This window comes from Anopheles cruzii, chromosome 2, assembly GCF_943734635.1.
Source record: "Anopheles cruzii chromosome 2, idAnoCruzAS_RS32_06, whole genome shotgun sequence".
Taxonomy (NCBI): Eukaryota; Metazoa; Arthropoda; class Insecta; order Diptera; family Culicidae; genus Anopheles; species Anopheles cruzii.
Genome location: NC_069144.1, coordinates 14,105,806 through 14,125,250, shown reverse-complemented (window position 1 = coordinate 14,125,250; position 19,445 = coordinate 14,105,806). Strand labels below are relative to the sequence as shown.

Below are 19,445 nucleotides of genomic sequence, written 5' to 3'. Positions count from 1 at the left end.
CTTTTCAATGCGATTTTACCTTGTTAAAAACATAAAATTGTTCCTGTTCCTTTTTGCGCTTATTGCCTTTAGGAACTCGATCTGATATGTACAAATAAATTCGCTTAAAATTTTGAAAAAAACTGTCCAATTTTTGAAAAGTCCGAAACCTGAAAATCCGATATTTGCCTAATAGAACAGGAGCAACTGGTAGGTAGCACCAGTAACTTGCATGCAAGTTTTGGTTTCTAAAACATGTATGCAATGTTGCATACAAGATTTACTTTCAAAAACGTGTACACAATGTTGCGTGCAATGTTGTATGCAATCTTGATTGCGAAGCTTGCATGGAAATATTGCGTAACAATATTGCATGATACGCCCAAACAATATTTCCGGCAATATTTCAATATTATTTTGTTGAAATTTTCCGGTGCAAGATTTGTGTACAAGTTCTACACTCTGGTGCTACCTACCAGTCGCTTCTGTTCCCCTTATGTTTTTGCGGTTTGACGAATTTTCGGAGCGGATTTTTTCGATCAAAATAAAGGACCACACGCTGCCAGCGTGTGTTTCGGAAACCGCCCAAGACACTAGAACGGCTAAGAAATGGAGCGGCATGCAAAAACCTGTGCGTCAGGTCGAGAAGAAAAGCGCGATTTTCCCAAATGTTTTCCCTGAAGACTTGGCGCGACGGAAACTGATTTTCTTTCGTTCATTGCTACAGTTCTTACATTACTCTTCTTCCCCATTTCTTTCGGTGACCAACTTCTTTCCAATTCCGGCGCGAATAAAGACAATTGCAAAGACGGCTTTTGCGGTTTTAAGAGAAAATGTTTGGAAATAAATACAGGCCGAGGGTCTTAAGGAGAAACACTACAATGAACAGCCCTATCACACAGCTGGCCCCCACCAGGCAGCGGCCCGTAAAGGTGATCTCCTCCTGCGGTGGCCGCACCCTGTTCGCCAAACCGATCTATGAGCGAGAGAGAAAGGGAGAGAGAGAGAGAGACGGTTACACTGTTGGCCCGGGTAGCGTTCCGCCGGCTCTTTCGCACCCTTACCCAGCCACCGTTTTCGGAGATCCACGCGACGAGCTCGTCCTCGATCACGTCCGCTACGCCCTCCACCAGCTTGGGCAGATAGTCCGGGTGGCCCTGGCGAACGCAGTCCACCGAGAGGCCGCCGGCGATGGCAAACAGGGACACCACCTTGCCCCACGTGATGTCCACCTTGAAGAGGTCGCGGGCGATCGCACTCAGCAGCACCGGAGCCGTTTCCGGCGTTTTCAGCTCGCCACGTCCGAAGCGCGTCAACTGGCGCGCGATCCCGGTGTAGATCCGCGGGTACATCCGCTCCAGCTCCTCGCCCACCTGGTAGGAAGGAAGTGCGGAAGAACGCGTAAGTGAGGCAAACCCGCTGAATGACGGGGACAGGGTGACGTACGCTGAGCAGTGCGGGAAACACCTCCCGGACGACATGTATCGAGGGCGTTCCGACGATGCTGCGGATCCGCTGAAGGCCCAGCTTTCGGTTGAACACGCCGGATCGCTTCAGCCGGCAGCGGATATACTGGCCGCACAGGCACTTGCCCTGCGTGATGATGTCCTGCGAGGGGAGCGCCGGCTGCTTCCAGCCGATCGTGCTCGACAGCTTGCGGGTCACTACGTCGCTGACGTTGCTGAGTCGGCGGCGCGCCGAGAGGGCCGTGCTCGAAGCGGACAGCGAGGTGGTCCCGCTGCCACCGCCGCCGATCTCCGGAAAGCCCAGCAGCGCGGTGGAGTGCAGGTTGGCGGGGAAGCTGAACTTGCGGCGCGTCAGGATCGGAGCCGACAGTCGATCCATCGACGGAAGGCTCGGGGTCAGCGATCCACCCCGCTCGGTGCCATGCAGCCGCTGGTGGTGGCCGCTTCCGGTCACTGTCAGGTTGTCGCTGCTGATGGATAACCGTCCCGGTACGAGCCCACCGCTGCCACCGCCACCACCGACTCCTGTTCCATTGTTCGTCGTCGGGTGTTCGACTTTGAGGAATCCCGTGTGTGACATCGTGCTCGGTGCTGCTTGGCCACTGGGGAGAAGAAGAAAAAATGAGTGAAAAAGACGGAAATTTGGTTGTATTTTTCCACAGCAAATGCTGATTCAGAAACATCAATAAATATGATGATGTATGATGTATGATGTGTATAGATGATGCCGAGATTCCATTCAGAAGGCATCGATTCGCTCTTGCTCATCCCAGCTATAATGTGGTGGATCTTGTTCTCTAATACCATTCTTCACGGCTTCAATCTCGCTGATGCCTTTCAACAAATGCTTTATTAGTTATGAAGAATCAATAAGACAAAATCTCTACTGATTCGTGGCTGATTCTCAACTAAAAGACTTCAAACAACATGCGGAAAACGTTAATCGAAAGTACCATTGGATTGAACCATCTTTCACCTCGAAATGCAAAACAGGATCATTCTGCGTTGATTGAAAAAACCAAGCAAGCCTTTTAAAGAGCCACACACGATTATTGGACAGTTTCAGTAGATGGTCAAGCAAGAGAGGATTTCACTGAAGAAAGGTTCGTCCAAAAGCATATCGGACAGTTAGTTACAGCAACTGTTGTGTTCATTATATTAGACAGAAATAATTCGTTTATGTTTCTAATCCTTAGAACGGATGATTTTGTTATCCTTTCCTTTTTTGTTATCCATGGACCGCCTTGTTCCAATAAAGCGGCGACAGAGGAGTCAACGAGCGCGACAACGTTATGGAGGCAACCCAAAACTGGATCAACAACGTATGAACAAGATCCCATCTCAAATGGGTTTTCATGTCCTCGCGTGCACGAGGAAAAGCTCCAGTGGATTGGTTATGAGAATGAAGATTTTCGCAGCAAGATGCGAGACACTTCGCTGACAGTCATGGTTTAGAAGGATTTGTGGTCGGTTCATTAGGCAAAGATGATTACAGAGGAGGCATGTGGAAAGAAGTATCCTGTACCTACGGCTCCTACGGAGACTTACAAACCAACCAGGTGCTGCATCAATGAGCATGACCGTGCATGATACTGGCGCACGACACTTGACACCGTACCCGGATCTGACACACGACACTTGACCCGTCGGCCAAGAAATGTTGAGTCGACCGAAAAAGAAACCAAACAAACATGGATTTTGTCCAACACGCCCCGCGGTCTGGTCGGTACCGTCGTCGTCGTCGTCGTCGTCAATTGATTGATCAGAAGACGGTGAAGTTCGACATTTCGCGGCTTCAAATGAGTCTCATTGGAGAAGGAAGGAACACACCACAGGTCCATTGCCTTATTTAGCACTTTGACAGCAAACGAAAACACGACGAAAATTCGCGGAGTGGAGTAGCGCGGAACGACGGAGCGTGTGTCATCGATTATGTTCGGACCATGCGAGACTCAATGATGATGATGATGATGATGGTGATGATGGGGAAGACTGCCCCGGTATTGGTTTGGCTCTCGAGGCGAAGGTTCGTTGCTTGTCAGCTCGTTGATGTCTTTCGTTAATAACGGAGCCAGACCTGCGAAGCGGCGGGTCATCGGGTCCCTGGGGGGCGGGAGATCTTTGACCGGCAAATGTCGCAGCGGCGGTACGGCATTCCACGGGCCACATCCCTCATCGCGAAGCACGTTGCGTAACGCTCTCGGTGTTTTATGGCGAGTACCGATTCGGGCATCCCGTTAGGCGTCGGGTCGGGTCGGTTATGTTCCAACTTCCTGTGTCGGGCTTTCCACCGAACTGGGCCGTGCCGTTTATTGCTATTCGATTGATGGGCCGGTCGCAAAAGAATTCGATCGGTAGCCCTCGAGTGGAATGTCTGGACGATGCAAGAGAAGAACTGCTAAACCTTTTCTCATTTTGGTAGACACGTAACCAGAGATGTTATTCGAATACGTGTTGTGTGTAAAAAAAGGCGAAAACAGCCTTTCAAAGGTCCGTCCACCGAATGCATTACTAATTACCTCCCAGGACCTGATTGTCAGAAAATTTTGCCTTTTTAACGATCAACAATCTCAATCCAATAATCAACTTCTCTCCTTCCGACCACCGTATCGACCTCTTAATCGAGAATTCAGTGCAAAGCAGCAAATTAAGTATGTAACCATAAGTTTGTTATAAACTGGCAGAAACTGATCCCTAATGTCTGCATGTTACAAAGCGTACATAGGCCAAGGACTGAAATAACACCAAATAGAATCTTATCAATAGGGCCTCCGTAAGCCTCCGGATCAAATTTCCTGTCGGTGGTCGATTTGGTCGGAGCCAGAGACCCAACCAAATCCGCAACTTTGCAGTTTGCAAAATGGTAATTGAATGGTTCTCGGTGAATAACCAAATGCCACAGTAAATACCAATCATCAGAGGCTCCACACCTTACTGTCGCCGTTCAGAATTGGCAAACTATTGATATACTTTTTGCAATATTTCGAGTACCAAGAATCAATTTCTCGCGGCTGGTAGAGCATGTTTTTCTTCCAGACAACCTGATTATTAGACAACCAGACAATTTATCAAATTAAAACGATCGTGTAAATCAGTGTCTTGATTCTGCATCAAGACACTATTGATTGGTATTGGTTATTTATTTAATTTCATCTTCTTACCCGCCAACTACAACCGCCAAGCGGTCTTGGCCTGCACGAGAGACAATGTTATTCTCGGTTGCTTTCTGTAACATTGTGTTTTTACGGGCGGTTTGTTTTCAGGCGCAAAACCGTTCTCGGGAATCGAACTCAGGCCAGTTGCGTGACTTCGAAGAGCGTTACCGACTGCTCTCTATGACTACTCTATCAACGGGGGCCAGATTTTTGCAATATTAAGGCAATATTGAAACGCCTTCTCGGGTGATTCTACACCTGGCGATCCTTAAATATAAACCTAGAATCTAGCAGAAGAATACAAGTTTTATTCAAATACCGTTCCATAATAATACGGCTCCATGAGCGATGTAATTAAAACAGTCTCCCGGTGCCACGGAACATAGTCTCGGCTCGGCCGCCGCTTCTCTCGGTGCCGAGATCTCATTTAGCAACCCTACCCTGCGGCTAAGGTTACCCCATTCTTCGTCGGGCCATCGGACCAGCGAGCCGTCCCCTAGTCACCGGTGGGCCGATTGGGTGAAAATTGAAATGTTTTGCCGATCTGCAAGATCCGTACCGCCCTCGAGCAGAGAGAGCATAAAAGAGCATGTTGCCAGAGCACCCCGGTGGTGGTGGCGGCGGGTGGGGTTGCAATTTGCAATCGAAACGACGACGAGAAGGCGGAGCACAGGCCACGCACGGATCAGATACGGAGTGTTTTTGCGCCCCTTTCAGAGCGCGCTCTCTCTCTCTCCTTTTAGCCGCAGGAAGGCATACGCAGCGTGTGCGTGTCGAGAACATAGATCGTGTGCGATCTGCAAAGCGCTTCGGTCGTACGGACCCACTGATGGCCCTGATAGCGCCCCGAAGTGCGCCCCACACGGCGCACCTCGGCGTAGGTTTACCGGTTAATGGGTGGAGATCATGATCGCCCGTTTTGCATATTCCAATCAGGCCTTTTGTGTAGCCCGGCCGGGGGGTTGGCGCATTACAAAGTTGGTTTCCTCTTTCACTGTGGGAACGAAGGGCCCGGCCGAGCCCGGGGGACAAAAATGAGCCACGGGCCACGGTATTACTTGAACACCGCCAACACGTTAAGGATCGCCTGATCGCTGGAATATTGTTCCCAGTGCTCCGCGCTTTAGGCCACTACCTTAGGGTCTCAAGGACGGTGTGCGGCGGCCAAAAAGAAGACCACAAGAAAATCACTTTAGCATGCACACACGTTACATATTCAACATCCTCGTGTCCTGCGAGGTCCCGCCACCAGCCCGCGCGGAGGATGTTGTTTATTTACCGCCAATTGCGAGCAGCACGTATAATTATAACATTATTAAGATTTTATCACATTTTAATATAACCGGCGGCTCGCTTTATCGGCCTCTATTAATCACCCGTGTCCCATCCCGTGTGTGTGTGGCGTGCCTGTTGCCGTGCGTGCGCGGTCTGCGTGCCGTTGGCCTATGACACGGTTCGCGAGCCCGAGCCCGAGTTGCCCGCGGATTAATCCAACCCCGTCTGCATGCCACGCTGCTCGGTGCACCTCGAACGGTTGCGCCGGTTTCTGTCCCACTCTCCGGGAGCCCCACTTTGTCTACGGGCGAATTCGAATTGAATTGTAACTGGCAATCGGTGAAAGGGCCCGCCACTCACCGGCAGGCGAGCGTTTATGTTTTTTTGCTCTGAGGGATGCAAAAAGAATTGGTAAAAAAGCCGTCCCGCGGGCCACTCTCGAGTTGCGATCGGCAATTAACGGTGGACAGCAGCGGCAAACGCAGTACGATTCGATTCCGCGCGGTAATTGGTGTGGTTTGCCACCGGAGCCACCGATAGTGATCGATCGGATCGACCTGTGTGCCCGGGGAGGTGCAATTTATTACGAATCCGATTGTGGTCCTCGTCGTCGTCGTCGCCGTGGCATGTAACGTCGCGTCGCTTAATGAGCGCAAGGAAAGATGTGGGTTTTTTTTGGGCACCAGAAACCCGTCTAAAAATGGAGCGACAGAACCAGAAGGGGTGCGATGGTCCGTTAACACACTTTCGCAGAACGGAACTCGTGCCCCTCCTTGGTTGCGGCGTGGCAGCTTTCGCTGCACCCAAGTCCATCCCAGGAAAGGTCGTATGAAATCGAAAGCCACCCCGCAAAAGTGGCCGGAACGCAAACCGGATCACGCACGGGGCGGAGAAATTGGCCACTGCTTCTTCGTCACGACTTCCGTCACGACACACGCGCGCCCATCATCGTGACGGAGTCAAAATGTTTTGACGGACGCATTCGCACTTCCTGCGAATGCCGTGGCCGTGCCACCGTGGGGCTCCGTTTGTCCACCCCCCCCTCGGCAGCAGATGTCACTGCGTTGCAGTGCGTTGTGCGTTCATGCTTCGATCACGACGGCCATGACGTTCGTCGGTTGAAGCTGGCCCCGCTTTCGGGACGACGCACAATGGGGACTCTGCACCGGGCAGAGGGGCATAAATGGACTCTATGGACTTTTTATGAAATGTTTTTCTTTGCTTTTGTCAAATTCAGCATTTTATCTTTAATGTACGCGTTTAGGAATACTTAATTAGCCATTGTACGATACTTTAAGTTATCGTTGCGCCCAAAGTTATGCAATCTGTATGTCAACTGCTCGGATACCAATCATAGATATGACTTTTTGATGGCGAATATCGAATCATTCTTATAAAAATCTAATCCCTTAGGAGGGAAAAATACAAACTGGAACAGCAACTAATTTGTTTCTTCATCTACACTCCTGTCGATATTATCTATTTGATTTAATAGATGGTTTATCGAGATATCTTCAATAATGTTTTCCTCTTCTGCCACGTAAAAATATCTGTAACTATATCAGGATAAGCTTTACAATACTTTATGCACCGGAACAGATAGTTTATGCTACTTTTATGAGGGATTATATGTTTTCAAAAAGCCTCTTCACAACATGTGTCCACTTTTGCGGAATCATTTTCTTTCTGGTTATCAAGATATTCCTAAACATTTCTATCATCTCCTTATCTACTTCAAGAACAGTACTTTCATGCTCAGGATTTGATAATATTCGACGACAAACGTTTCCTGAGTTGCTTGCTCTTGAAGGTCCTGCCCGAGGTGCATAGAAGTGATTTTTTTAAATAGGCGCAGCGGTCCAACAAAGATGGAAGTTAAACTTGCTGGAAACCTTCAAAATTAACTAAATTTTAATTATTAATGCACAGTTTAAGCGAAACAATGCGAGTCATTTTTTTGCTGCACTACTATTGGCGGCAAACATTTACAAAGACATAAACATATTCGATTTCAAGGATCCATATCAAAGAAGGATCTATTACCCTTCCAATGACATGCCATATAGGCAAATCGATCGCTTGAACGCCTTGCAAACGATCGCTTAAAGTAGCCAATAAAAGTTAGCTTAAACGAGCATTTTCTATCACTCCTTTGATGAATCGATTCTCGGAATCTAAGCAACTCAAAATCGACCAACAATTCGTATTGGTCACAGTTAACTTATGACCACCGTTGCCTCATAGTGCGCGCCGGTTCGTTGCCTGCGCCGGGACGGCGTTGAAGTCTTTCGTTCCGAAATCGAAATCGGGAGCACCGAAATTCGGCCGGATCGTGCCGTGTGGTGATGATTAAAAATTCTTAAACACACTCAAATGCACACACACCCGGGAGGGACCTAAATCGGTGCAATTGTGGAGGGAATTGTTATAAAAACGTTGGCCGCGCGGTCACCGGGCAGGAGTTAGTTTCGGTTCGCCGGTCTCAGTGTTTCGCGCGATGTCATTGTGGCTCTGGTGGTGTGCTCTGGTGGTTGTGGGCCGGGCCGTGGCCAGTCCGGCGATCGGTGCCGGCGGCGGCGGGGTGTTTGCGGCATCACTGACCCGCGCGTTGGTGCCACCGAAACGGTACGGTCAACCGGAAATCATTGTGAACCGTGTGCCAACGGCGGTGGCGGCGGTGACTCCACAGCGGGATACCGGAACCGCGGCGGGTTACAGTTACGATCCTCCCAGTGGGTCCTACCTTCCGCCGCCCGAGTCCGTTCCGTTCGCCGACGAACCACCGGCGCCCAGCGTCTCGGGTGGTTATCTGCCACCGGTGGCCCAGGATGAGCCTGTGTTTGTGCCACCGGCCCCCTTGTTGCCGGAGTATCTGCCGCCGTCACGGGACGAGCCAGTGTTTGTGGTCACTACTCCGGCTGCGGGGCAGGGCTACCACTACAACCCTCCGCCACTCGCCGATGAAGGCATCGATGAGGTGAACGAAACGGGCGAAGGATATCGGTACGATCCGCCGACCAACATCTACCTTCCGCCGGCGGGCGGCGTCGGACGATCGTTGCTGCGGGACGGTGATTCGGTGGCCTCCCCGATCCGGTTGCAGCTCAACGAGTTGGCATGTCTGCGGAACAGTGGTGGGTTTTTCCGGGCGGCCCTTACCCTGCAGGGACCGCTCGAGAGTGTGCCGCTGGTGGACGTGGACGATTCGGATGCGGCGGCGTCGGGTTGTGAGGTACGGCTCGATCAGACGCGCCTTCTGCTCGACATTGCGTGGTCCGACTTTGACCGGTGCGGTGTAGTGCCGTGCGGTGGTGGGGCCGGAGCCACCCGCGAACTGTGTCTGAGGGTCCGGTTTCCGGCCATCGCCGGAATGCGGACCGCAGTGGACCCCGTCCTGACGCTCCAGTGTCGCATCCAGCAGCGTGTCGTCGCCCGGACCCATTCGGTCCGTCTGGGGGTGGCAAACGATCCTCCGGCGGTCGGGCGGTCGGTCGGAGCCGGCACGGCACTGGCGGTGGGTGGATCGCAGCGTCCGTTCCGGTCGCAGCTCGGAGTGTTTCGCCGGCAAGCGGGTGGTGCGTTCACTCGACCCCTGCCCCCGGGTGGTGGCGTGATGCTGGGCGAGGAGCTGATGCTCCGGGCGCAGGTGTCCGCCGGGGATGGTAAGTGCACCGTCTACCCCTCCCTACTCCCTATAGAAAACATGCGCCTTTTTGCCCACCGCAGGTTGGAACTTTACGCGCCTCTCGGAGGTGGTGATGCAGCGCCTGTCACCGGCCGGGACCGTCCTCAACTCGGCGTCGCTCGTCACCGCCAGCGGCTGCCTGAATCCGCTAATGCGCGCCATCAGCCCAGCTGCCCCCGTTTTTGAGGCTCCGCTCGGATACCGGCTCGGGTTCCGGGCCGCCATGTTCCAGGGGATGCGCAGCGGCGACGAGATGGTGCTCCGGGTGCGTGTCGTCGGGTGCGTCGATCGACGCGAGTGTCTCGTGGTAAGTGTCCTTACCTTCCCGATCCTGATCCCGATCCCTCTCCATGCTCCATTCTGATCGATCTGTTTTTCGCCAGGAAAATTGTGTAACAGCCCGATCGAAGCGTGAAACGGCGGCGCAGGAGGAAGAGGCCGGGAAGAGGCCTGTGGAAGAGGCCGGGCATTCAGCGAACGACACCGTTGCCCCTGCCCTGCTCACCGAAACGTCCTCGATCGCGTTTCGCATTATGCTACCCGAGGACGACGTCGCGTCGTCGAGGGCGAACCGGGTGGATGGGCCGCGCACACCGCAGTCCTTGCTGTGGGTCACGGTTGGGACCACGGCTACGGTGCTGCTCGCCATCGGTGCGCTCGTTCTGCTGCTGCTCGTCTTGCGCCATCAACGGCGTCCCACTTACGATGGCTACCGATCCGATTAGGTCCCAGGGTGACTCACCTGGGGACGGCGGGGGTCTCCGCGGAACGAAAGTGAACGTGACGCGAATGCGTGAAGCGGACGGACGTGCCACGGCTATTAGCGCGCGCGCCCGATGCGCATTCTTTCGCCGGTTCTTTCGCCGCGTCTCGTCGATTCCCAAGCGGCAGCCCCAACGTGAAGACCGGTCGGCGGGGGGGGGGGGGGGGGCGGGGGGGGGGGTTGAAAAAACCCGGAGCCACGGAGCTGTTAAGTGAGTTATTAAGTCGCCCAGAAGCTCGCCGTCGTCGTCGTCGCGGTCGTCAAGATGGGCGAGCAAAAAACCAAGCCAACGGCACTTTTTGCTTGCTGGCCACTACTTTGCTGTACGTTTTTTTTAAGGACGAGACATTGAGGGCCGGAAAACAAGCGCGCACACACACACACGAGTTGTCGTCGTCGTCGGCATAATGTTCGGACTCGAAGGACTTGAGAGCTGTTACGTGCGGTGCAGCAAAAACAACCGACAGCCCCCCCTTCGACCGATCGACCGATGGCCGAGAATTTGCCGTGCGCGATGCACATGCACGTGCCCCGGGGGAGACGTTGTGACGGGCGGCTTAGCGGGTCGCGCGAGTCGTGCGTGAAGAATTGCTGTCCGCGGAGGTCCACCGCACGGGCAAAAGGTTATGCGCGATGTCGCAACAATTGTCCGGCGAAGTTTCTTGAAGTGGTGATTAATGTGGGCCAACCAACGACGCGTCGTGATTAATTATTTATTGTATATACAAAACCGATCGTGAAGCCCGCAACAAGTTACGCCCGATGGTACAGTAGAATTACTCTCCGGTTCGGTTCTAGAGAGCGAAGACAATAAACACGAACACGAACGGAAATCGGACACCGTCGAAGGAACTCATTTATTTTGGCCAGCACCACCGTTAGTACCGTTGCTCGGTAACTTCCTTATGGACCTCAGCGAACGGTGATGTCACACGAACCGAAGCCAGAACCTGGCCGCAGAAGGTGTTTCGAAGTTGGGTCGCGAATGTCGCGCGGTTTGGGGCGATAATTTTTCACAAGTTTATTAATTACAAACACAAACACCGAGCGTCGGCCGTCGGCACGGGGTCGTGCTGTTGCTTATGAATAAATTATTGCCATCCAGCGGCAGCATCGCGTATGCTCGGCGCATCATCGATCATCGTGCAACATGATGAAAACGGCAGGAGAGAGCGAAAAAGAGGCGCAAGTGCGCGAACTGTGCGATGACGAGACGCGACCGACGACGGGGGGGGGGGGGGGGGACGAGGTGGGACGGGTGGTGCCGGTGGGGCGGCATAAAATCAATCAATGAAAAAAAAAACGCTGGGGAAACGGCGGCAACGTATGAATGTGTTTTCATGTTTGAGTTCCCCGATTTGGTAATCGATTCCGGTGCCCGAGACCAATAGACTCGAGAGACCGATGTTACTGGGTGGGCATCGGGCACCGGGGTGGTGGGGGAGGGTTGAGGCAGCACCGAGTTGACAAACAGAATGCCATGAATTGCATTTGCGACTGCGAGGAATGACTTATGATTCGTGGCTGCCGTTGAGTAATGGGTTCATTCTATGCTGACAGGCACACCGCGCGTTAACAAATATGGTTCACAATAGCCGCGCCCGCCACACACACGGCCGGTCGGGAGTTTATAAATTATGATTCGTGTATCCCTGGCCCGGCTTCCCGGCTGCCGCCGGCCGATGGTCATCGCTGTATTTGGTCATCATTATGACGCTACCCCGGGCGGTGGCGAATCGGCGAATGAAAAGAGTTGAGTTGAGTTGAGTTGAGTTGAGGGGACCATCGGTCGTCGGGTGCTTTGAAACGGGAGCTGGTCGGGTGAAATGGTCGCGTTTTTAACGGAGGCCAATCAAATGGTTACTGTTTGCTGTTTCTAATTGAAACAACAATCGGCCATCCTATTCGTTTATTACTTTGCTCCCTTTTATGGTGACAGCTAGGCGTAGTAAATGCAGAGCTCTGTCGATTTAAGGATTGTTTGACACTAGCCGACCACGCAAAGCTCGTGCGGCTCGGAGTAAAATCGGTTCCACTGACGATCGACGACGCAGATCTCCGTTGCTAACTCAATATTTTAATATTACGTTTTTGTGTCATTCGCAATATTTGTCACTGTTAAGTGTCATTTTTTATCTCGGGTTTCAGTCGAGTTCAGCAAAATTTTCAGATAAAACGAGGTGCACCATCGGATGCTGTGTCCTGCTGCGATTGTCTTTTAAATGTGACATGTACACGATTGAATCAATGAACAAATTGGCGTACGGTTGTCATTCGGACGCAATTTACCTTTTTCGAATGAATATATTAAATTGAGACTTCTTAGCACCACGAGCAACCTTCCATGCTGTGTGTTTCTCACGCGTTAGGTTTTCATTAAGTTTGCTAAGGTTATTAGGGTCGCTATGGTATGTTGCTGAACTGCTTACAAGTTGAATTCTACATTACACACTTACTTTATAGCTACGGTTTAATGGACTGATGAGGAAAATTCATTGCCAATGGAAAAGGATAATTGTTTTCGGGTTTCTAGCAGGTCGAAACAAATGCTATGCTGTATGTTTTGCCATAGTCAACATCGCGCTTTCATCTCACGCTCGTCATCGTAAAGCAAACGCTTGAGAAGACGGATAGGCGGATTGCCCACACTTTATTCGTTGAGGCGTCACAGTCACTGCTCTGAATTATCTTTTAAGGTGGCGACGCAAACGAAATAGACGCTCGGATACACAGTCTGTCTCAAAGTAAAACAGGACTTTTTCAAAATAAGAACAACAAATGTTGTTTTCTGTAAAATCGTTTTAAAATAGCCCAAAAAAAATAGTCTCCTTCCGCTTCGATGAAATTTTTCGAATAGATAAAAGTCACATGGTGCCACATCAGGTGAATACGGGGAATGATTTATCGATAAAATGCGATTTTGGGCCTATTCGGATGGCGGTTGGCGAGAAAATGTTGAAAAAAGTTCTGTTTACTTTGAGACTGTATATCTGTAGAATACACTGCCCGTTGAAACAGAAACCGCAAGAGCATTCGCATGGTTGCGGAAAAAATATCTTTGTAAAAAGGCCCACCAGGTCATTAAACTTCATTTCGCGGGTTTGCATCAACGTGCCTTAGACGACGCTGTCAAGCATGCAGATCACAGGAGAGACGCCTAAAAACTAGTGCTGATGTTCAAGAGGCATGCACTATTAAACGTTATTATGAAAATCTTTTTAGTTTTATTTAAAAATTAATTGTTGCATACTTTTCCAACGCTTCATTTAAATGCCCGGCATCAACAGAAACGAGAAACGTCAAACCGCCGGCAGCAAGAATGAAGCCGCCCCAAGAGTAAGCTTTGCCAGTGCACAAGTGGAAGAATCTGTCAATCACTTGTCGGAAGCCGCCATTCCGCGGCGGTGTAGCATAAAACTTCATGCTTCCATTCCGCTTATCGCTCAATTGCCATCTCAAGAATAGGAACCTTGCCCGTCCGATTTCGCCACATCGCCCAACACTCCCGCCCCATCGCCCACCATTGGGGTGACCATTTGTGGGGTCGGTGGGTCGGTGTGGTGCGGAAAAACACATCCATAAAGCGGCAAATTATGAAATTAACGGCGACATACTCATATCTTGTCGATCGGAGCCCCATGGTGGTGGTGGGCTCCCGTAAAAGGGTTGCTTGCCGTCGCCGCGCTGGGCGCACACGGTTCCACATAGCCCAAACGGTGGTCAACGCTGCAACTGCAACGTCAGAGGTATGTGACCACAGCCTCGACGGTGGTTCCGACGAATCCACGCTGTACCGAGCATGGCCATGCCTTTGGGCGACATCTAACGAGAAAGCGGCCGGCTGTAGGTTGCGCAGGACCGCCGCATTCTATTTACATCTGTAATACATCGCCGGCCGGCCGGCCGGCCGCCGGTACCGTTTCGCTACGCTCCGTCACGCCGCCAGCGCTGTTTATGGTGCGCCGGAGATCGAGATACTCCGCGTCGGGAGTTCGGAATCCCCCCGAGGGGCCACAGCCAGGCAGATGTGGCATGCGGTGTGCAAATAATTTATCGCTTCTTTCGCACGCTTCCACAGCGCAGTGTCCTGAAGTCGTCACTGTCCCGTGTCCGCGGCCCGCCCGGGGGCCATCCCGCCACGGCCAGATGCGAAATTATCGGAAGGCAATCAAATTTATGTATACTTGACAATTTTGATTGATCTGTCCGGCGGGAACGGCGTCGCACTTCGGCACGTCCGGGTCCGGTCCGGGTCCGGATTTTAATTGTAGCCCGTGGCGTGCTGAGCTACACCAGCCGGACTTACCTTATGGAGAGCGGCCCGCCCGTGAACCGGACACCGACCAGTTTCAACAGACAGGAGATACGCGACCGCCAGGCGTTCCGAGTGTTGTAGATAATCTCACGCCGGCGTCACGCCGTTACAGGCTTCCCCACAGCCCGGTGGCGCTTAGTGTCGAGCGGTTGCTAAATAGGCTTATCTTGGTGTGTGGTGAGAGTTGCTAATTCCTGATTTGTCTTACAATATCGCGTCGACGCAATCTGTGGCATCGCTTTAATCGAGCATCGATTGCAGGGAGGTGAATATCAATCTCCTTAAACTATCGATCACACGTACCACGGCTCCTGCGATCGTGTGCGATCGTCGGCCCCAGGTTCCCAGGCGGGCGCCTTGGGGCGTTGGCGTGCCCAAAACCCATCCGCCACGGGGGAAATAAATTATTTACAGCTCTTAATTGACTTAGCGGATGGTTGATGTAATTAAAATTAATTTATTTCCAACCCAGCGCGACCCGGAGTTTCGGTTCCGGACGGGTGTCCTTTTTCGGGCCGGCCCGCAATCGCGTGAGAGACCTGCCGCGGTCCCCGGGAGACCTCATTACCACCTTTGGCCTTCGGGGGGGTGGGGGTGCGCATAAATTTGCAGCACTCGATCCGCAAAAGGAAGTACCTCCGTACCTCCCAAAAGAGTGACGTAGGGTTTTTGCCTGACCGGTGATGGGATTTGCGATGGCTTGGTGCTCCGCTTATCGGACGGACTGATGAAGTTGTGAACCCCCCGCCGGGACGGGGGGCCGCCCGGGGGCCAACATCTTTGGGTGGTCAGCGCGCGCACTTCACAGCACGCCATCGGTGCCAAATCGGCTCACAAGGGGCCCCGGGCAGGTATGTGTTTTTGTGCTTCTTTCTCCTCTGTGGCTTCCCGGCGCGTTAAAGAACCGGCACCGGGCCCGGCTATAAATTATACATGAGGAAATCGATATAAATTAACCCTCGCATGTCACTCTCGCATGGCTCGCAGATCGCGACGGGGTGTCGCGATCGGGAAGACGAATGATCGCCGCCCAGTATGGGAGGTTGGGAAATGGGTCGCTAATACACGGATTTAATTACCGCGAAATGGGTGCCGCCTCCCGCGATTGAGCCGCGGTTTCGATACGTTTGATTTTCCAATCAACGAAACGGCCGATCGGATTTGTGGTTAATAAACGGCGACTTCACACCTCGCACGCGCGCGGGCGCCGGAATCTCCGCCGGCGGCCCAAGGGTAGCGATTAGGAGCAATTTTCTTAAGCGTGGTGCCCAACCATCCCGATCGAAGTGACCGCCACCCGGTAATCAAATAATGTAATTACAGATCAATAACTTTTTTACGGCACTTTAAACATCGCATTACGGCCGCGGGCCACGGGCCGGGAACCGCCAGATTAGCCCGAGTCCCGATGCAGACCCGTCGACGGATCACCGTCGAACGTGTGAGATTCCGTTCCGTCCGGCCGGTCGGCCGGACGACACGCGTCCGGCGCGGCCAAGAGATGCAAAGAGGCCAAGAGACCGTATAATTATGGCGTCTGCATGAAAATTGCTTTCTGATTGGCCTTGCCTTGCTGTCTGCCGGGCCGGGCCGGTTGTTGAGAGGTTGTCGTTGAGCATGTTGTGTGTGTGTGTGTGTGTGAAGAGCAAAAAAATCGGACATTTCCTTCGACACAACCGCGGACGCGGTTAATTAGGCGGCAAACGATGGGACGGACGGTCCACGTGGTTGCACACCACACTGTTTGATGTGGGCCAATAAAATAATCAGTTGCAGGACAAGCCTGTTGGTTTAAGGGGTCCAAAAGGAACGGTCGAAACATAAACGGGGCATCCTTGAAAGTTGCAATCCTTAAAGGCCCAATGAGCCTCTCTCTCTCAATAGAATGATAAATGGCTACACAACTAAGAGACTATTTTATAATTTCCAATGAATGCTATTAAACACACCTCGCCCGAAGCCGGGGCACATTCCGATCAACCCTCTTCGGCTGGTTCAGACGCTGCTGGTCAACATCGGAGGCGAGGACGAGGTTTACGGTTCACGGGCATCGAACCAGCAATCATCGCGTCGTTTAATCGCCGTCGTCGGTCGCAAATAATATGTTGCTGCCCGTGCGTTGTCTTATGCTCGAGACAAAAGTGCCAATTGATAAGTTATGTTGTCCTCCGCCCGTGTGTTGCTCCGGGCGTTTCTGCCCGGGCTGATTATAATTTCATTAGCCGGCGGATGGCACACGCGGACACACGGTAAATGGGATGGATTCGAATTGAATAACTGTCGCGCGCGTGAGCGCTGATTTCTTGGCGTGCACGACGCCTTTGGCCTCGGCGCATTGCTTCATTGGTGGTGGCCAACGGTTTCCAAACCCGTTGGCGGGTTAATTGATTTTGCCCGAAGGATAAGAGCCGTTTCTTGGTTGCTTGCTCCGCCGGCCGGGATTAAAGCATTAAACTGTCTTGGGACACTCTGGCATTGGCGGGATATAAATTAAAGGGATTGGCGGGCGAGTTGCCGCGACAACTATCACGGGTTCACGCTTGATGAGCTTCAAGGGCCACAATTACACGCCATTTAAACGCTTATCACAAAAATGGTACCTGGGTCCCCGGCGGGGCCATCGCGCGGTTCGAGGCGAGCTTCGAATGCGAAATGAGCCCAGGGCACGGGCGCCCAAGGTTGCCCGATCTAGGCCAACAATTGGCAGTCGGGGCGCATTTTAAGACCATAAACTACGCGCCATGGGGGCGCCATGCACGGGGCACGATATTGCCAAAGTCTTTCGGTTCCATTTCGGTTGTCAAGCGGTGTGAATCGCAGAGCCAAACAATTACTTAACAAATAAACTTGACATAAATATCGACTTTTCTAGCTCACTCCTGCGTACCCACGTGCCACGTAAGCATATGACAGGGGCCTGTTGAAGCTGCATAAATCATTTATCGCACCGTTTATGGTGCATGCAAAACTCATCGACATTAATGATTCCATTTAGTGCTGTCTCTTCGACAACCCGAACGCCCGAGCGTCCCACGGGAGCTTTTCGCGTTTTTCCGTATCACGTTTTTTCTCCGAATTGAATTAAATATAAAACTTTTCTCACTCAGTGGCCGAGAGGTGACCACCGCGAGAGGCGCACACAGCTACGGGAAATGGATTGGCAAACCTGTTGATCGGCATTAATTGACGCAATGATCATTCGGTTAAATATTTAATTGGTAGCAATTACAAACGTTTTAAGAACCGTGATTATTGGGGTCCACCGGCCCCCTTTTTGGGGGGTGAGGGGACGCAGAGCGATCCACCGGGGGGACCGTGCTGGGTGGCCGCGGCGTTGCCTGTCATCCGATGGGGCCCCAAGGGTCGTGGTTCGACTTTTCGCGGCTGATCAAAGCCAGCGGAGGCCGAACCGCAGAATGCCGCTGATGTTGATGCTCATCATCATCATCAGCAGCAGCATCGTGGAGGTCCAGCGGCTCCAACGGCACTGATCGGGATTGCGAAGCGCGTCGTCGATCGACGGCACTCTGTTTGACCTGAAACACCGGCAGCGGCAACCGTCAGCGGTTAGTAATTTGATTATTTTCCTGATAATTTATTTTTATATCAGCCATCAGGACCGGGGCCGGTGGCCGGTGGCCGGTGGCCGGTGGCCGGTGGCGGTTGGCTACCGCGTGTCCGATTCGGGAACAGTCCAATTAGGGTTTGCGGCTTTCGATATTTAAATTCGATTTGCAACCAAATTAAACTATTTCGCACCTGCCCCGGGGTCTCGGCTACCGGCCGGCGATTTATCTTGCATCGATTTATGCGCTACAGCATAACGGGGAAACGAGTTTGATTTGTGCCGGGTCGGGGGGTCCATTTGGCACTCGGTTAATGGTCTTTGGCAGTGGGAGCGGCTGCGGTTGATATGGGTGATAGTTTCGGGTGGAAGTCAACATGGTGCAGGAGTTGTTTATTATGCGCTGGGGTCGGCCGGATGGGCTTTAAAATATGCCGAAAAGGACGCGAGCTTTCTGAGGCTGGGCTGGGCCGGGGACCGATAGGATCGGACCGTCGGAAACTCCGAAACCGGTACTATTACCGTTCGATGGCAGGCTATCTTTTAATTGAACGTCCGGCATCGGATATGCGAGGAGTTGCGAAATGGATCTTCGTCGTGCAAAAATGTTAAGACTAAAATAAGTTGGAAAATGAATTGGGAATCAGAGTATCACAAAAAAATCCAATTTATCATCCACCAAGTGTATGGCCAAGCGTAGTTCGCTATGTACAGCACCAATCGCCATTCCCCGAAAGTCCCCGAAAAAAGAGCAAACATGACCTTCACCGGATGCCGAACCGGTATAAAAGCCCGTATGCTAACAAGCAATAGATAGGCGGGCAACATGTGGGCATAATGTTATCAACGAGCGCTTTTTTCCAAAAAGCAATACTGTGAGGTCGTAATGCGGCTCGGGGCATAATTGAGCGGATAATTTGGAGGATAATTTCGTCGATAACGTGTGAGCCATAAATTCTTCGATTAACCTCAATCCCACTGTCACGAGCCGGGAGTTGACCTTCTGTGGGGTTGTGCTCCCACCGAACCACACATACACACGCACACCGTTTTTATGATTCGCAGATTTATTTTTGACCAAATTTGGGAAGCACAGCGCAGGCGAGCGAGTTATCGCGAATTGGAACACAAGCCTCGACATCGGCCGCGTTGCGCCGACAAAACCCCATCGTCGAAGGCCTAAATTGGATTTTTTTTTCGGGCCAATCCCCAAAAAAACCGGACAGATCCCCCGGGTTTGGT

At 52.1% G+C, this 19,445-nt stretch overlaps 3 protein-coding genes across 3 annotated transcripts in view; 1 reads left to right on the top strand and 2 right to left on the bottom strand.

The window, feature by feature from the left end:
- Positions 1 to 802: 802 nt before the first annotated feature.
- Positions 803 to 2,042, bottom strand: LOC128277766 (bcl-2-related ovarian killer protein-like). The gene is made up of 3 exons (XM_053016288.1): positions 1,426 to 2,042; positions 1,044 to 1,352; positions 803 to 955 (listed from the first exon to the last, which is right to left on the bottom strand). Exons 1-3 carry the CDS (start codon positions 2,023 to 2,025, stop codon positions 803 to 805), a joined length of 1,062 nt encoding a protein of 353 aa, XP_052872248.1. The 5' UTR covers positions 2,026 to 2,042.
- A 6,447-nt stretch (positions 2,043 to 8,489) lies between these two features.
- Positions 8,490 to 10,285, top strand: LOC128278496 (uncharacterized; the record flags this gene model as incomplete). The annotated part of the gene is made up of 4 exons (XM_053017226.1): positions 8,490 to 9,537; positions 9,602 to 9,867; positions 9,944 to 9,979; positions 10,022 to 10,285. Coding segments are annotated over 4 exons (1,614 nt in total), but the record flags the coding sequence as incomplete, so codon positions are not given.
- An 8,526-nt stretch (positions 10,286 to 18,811) lies between these two features.
- LOC128278495 (mucin-19-like) overlaps positions 18,812 to 19,445 on the bottom strand; it is a 69,032-nt gene continuing 68,398 nt past the window's right edge. Inside the window, exon 8 of the mRNA XM_053017225.1 lies at positions 18,812 to 18,817. Coding sequence (XP_052873185.1) covers positions 18,812 to 18,817 — 6 coding nt within the window. The remainder of the gene's footprint in view (positions 18,818 to 19,445) is intronic.

Coding starts and splice junctions, on each gene's coding strand:
- LOC128277766 (XM_053016288.1), bottom strand. CDS start 2,025: ATGTCACACACGGGATTCCTCAAAGTCGAACACCCGACGACGAACAAT. Junction 1,353..1,425: donor TGTTTCCCGCACTGCTCAGC/GTACGTCACCCT, acceptor CCTTCCTACCAG/GTGGGCGAGGAGCTGGAGCG. Junction 956..1,043: donor TCTCCGAAAACGGTGGCTGG/GTAAGGGTGCGA, acceptor TCTCGCTCATAG/ATCGGTTTGGCGAACAGGGT.